This window comes from Muntiacus reevesi, chromosome 9, assembly GCF_963930625.1.
Source record: "Muntiacus reevesi chromosome 9, mMunRee1.1, whole genome shotgun sequence".
In the NCBI taxonomy this organism is placed as follows: domain Eukaryota; kingdom Metazoa; phylum Chordata; class Mammalia; order Artiodactyla; family Cervidae; genus Muntiacus; species Muntiacus reevesi.
Window position 1 is genome coordinate 4,899,948 of NC_089257.1, and position 2,236 is coordinate 4,902,183.

The 2,236-nt window shown below is 38.5% G+C and overlaps 1 protein-coding gene across 1 annotated transcript; it reads left to right on the forward strand.

Moving 5' to 3' along the window:
- The first annotated feature begins 449 nt into the window (after positions 1–449).
- On the forward strand, positions 450–1,418 carry LOC136175350 (olfactory receptor 4C16-like). Its single transcript, XM_065945678.1, has one exon. The coding sequence runs from the start codon at positions 450–452 to the stop codon at positions 1,416–1,418; it is 969 nt and encodes a 322-aa protein (XP_065801750.1).
- The last annotated feature ends 818 nt before the right edge of the window (positions 1,419–2,236 follow it).

Consider the following 2,236-nt stretch of genomic DNA (forward strand, 5'->3'; position numbering starts at 1 on the left):
GTTAAAGGTGTAGTGTGACTTTATATCATGAACCTCCATAGGCAGTCATGTATATCCTAAATCCCAAGTGATATACCATGACAAACATGTGCCATAAAATTTTTGATAATGACAAACAAATGAAAAAAATTACAAAGACATATCTCTTAATTATACATTCAACAAATTGGAAAATTTAATCAATAATAATATCAAACTTAGAAAGCTTTCTAAAAAGAAAATCTTATAGGAAATTATTACTTTCAGAAGCTTATTTGAAACTCACAGTAAACCTTTCCAGTGACCATTAAAAATTATCACACAAAGTGTTAACATGAGTCATAAAGAAATCACAGGTACAATGGCCTCCAAAAGCAGTATTTCAAAATATCATGTAACATCCTATGAATTATTTCCTTATTTTTTGCAGATTAATCATTTTGCACTCATCTCTTCTCTTTCATGAAATCATGCAGCTGAAAAATAATGTGACTGAGTTTATTCTGCTTGGGTTGACACAAGATCCTGTTAGGAAGAAAATAGTGTTTGTCATTTTCTTGATTTTCTACTTGAGGACCTTGTTGGGTAACTCGCTGATTATTGTCACCATCAAGACCAGCAGGGCACTTGGGAGTCCAATGTATTTCTTCCTTTTCCACTTATCCGTATATGATGCCTGCTTCTCTACTTCCATAGCTCCTAGGATGATTGCTGATGCCCTTCTGAAGAATGCCACTATCTCTTTCAGTGAGTGCATGATCCAAGTCTTTACATTCCATTTCTTTGGCTGCCTGGAGATCTTCATCCTTGTCCTCATGGCTGTTGACCGCTATGTGGCCATCTGTAAGCCTCTACACTACACGACCATCATGAGTCATCGAGTCTGTGGTGTGCTAATGTCCCTGGCCTGGTTGGGGTCCTGCGTGCATTCGTCAGCTCAGATTTTTCTAGTCTTGAGTCTGCCTTTCTGCGGTCCCAACGTAATTGATCACTACTTCTGTGACTTGCAGCCTTTGTTGAAACTTGCCTGTACAGACACCTATGTAACCAACTTCCTCTTGGTGTCCAACAGCGGGGCCATCTGCACAGTGAGTTTTCTCATGCTGGTGTTATCCTATGTCATCATCTTGCACTCTCTGAGAAACCACAGCGCTGAAGGGAGGAAAAAAGCCCTCTCCACCTGCATCTCACACATCATCGTGGTCATCTTGTTCTTTGGTCCTTGCATATTTATATACACTCGCCCGGCTACCACCTTCTCCATGGATAAGATGATAGCTGTGTTTTATACAATTGGGACACCTTTGTTCAACCCTCTGATTTATACTCTCAGGAATGCAGAAGTGAAAAATGCCATGTGGAAGTTATGGAGCAAGAAGTTGATGTCACATGACAAAAGATGGATAGAAATTTCAAGATTTATTCAGTGTTTGAACTGACCTAGAAAAAGTCCATAGAGACCATTCTCACCTCATTGTGAAGTCAGTATAATTCTATCTTCGGGCGTGACAGCCCCTGCCCTTAAGGCTGAGAAGCAGTGTGCACACACATACTCGTTAGCGCTGAGTCAGTCTTACGTAGAGGACGAGAGGACAGCAGGTATAAGCAGGCTCTAAAGCCCAGGAGCTTAGATGCTGCGTCTCTATGTCTCTCGCTTGCCTGGTATCAATGTCTATGTGGTTTTCATCTAATGTGTTCCCCGCGCTTCTTCCCCTTGCTGTCTACTGTTCTGCCCCTATGTAACCTTGCCCTATATTCTTACATACACAACTTAGTATGTATTTTGTTTTTTCAACTTTTATTAAAAGCTTCTCTTTCATCGTATCTATTCAATGCCTTTAATTAGCCTCTTTCCCCCTGATTAATACTAGATTCAAATAACTGCAGAGGCTTCATGTAGTAAGAGACAGTATATAATCTAGCATTTTTTTTCTTTCAATTATTTATTGTTCACTCCAAATTTTTACCATATGTTTAGCCAAACCCTTCCTTCTCAGATGGAAAGTTAACATTCTGAGGTCAGTTTTTTTCAGTCTTAAGAAGGTTTACATTGTTAAGTTTCTTCTCAGTTTAACATTTTAAATAAAATCTACACTGTGTTCCTCCCATGACTGAAGTGACTTAGTTCACATGCACATTGTACTTCTAATATGATTTCTTCTAATTTGGGGACAATATTAAGTTTTCTCTTCAATCATACCAATCAAAATATTGAAAAAATAATGGGGGACTAGTATAAATATAGCATATATATTAA

Excerpts from the sequence above, each read along its gene's own strand:
- LOC136175350 (XM_065945678.1), top strand. The coding sequence starts at position 450 with ATGCAGCTGAAAAATAATGTGACTGAGTTTATTCTGCTTGGGTTGACA.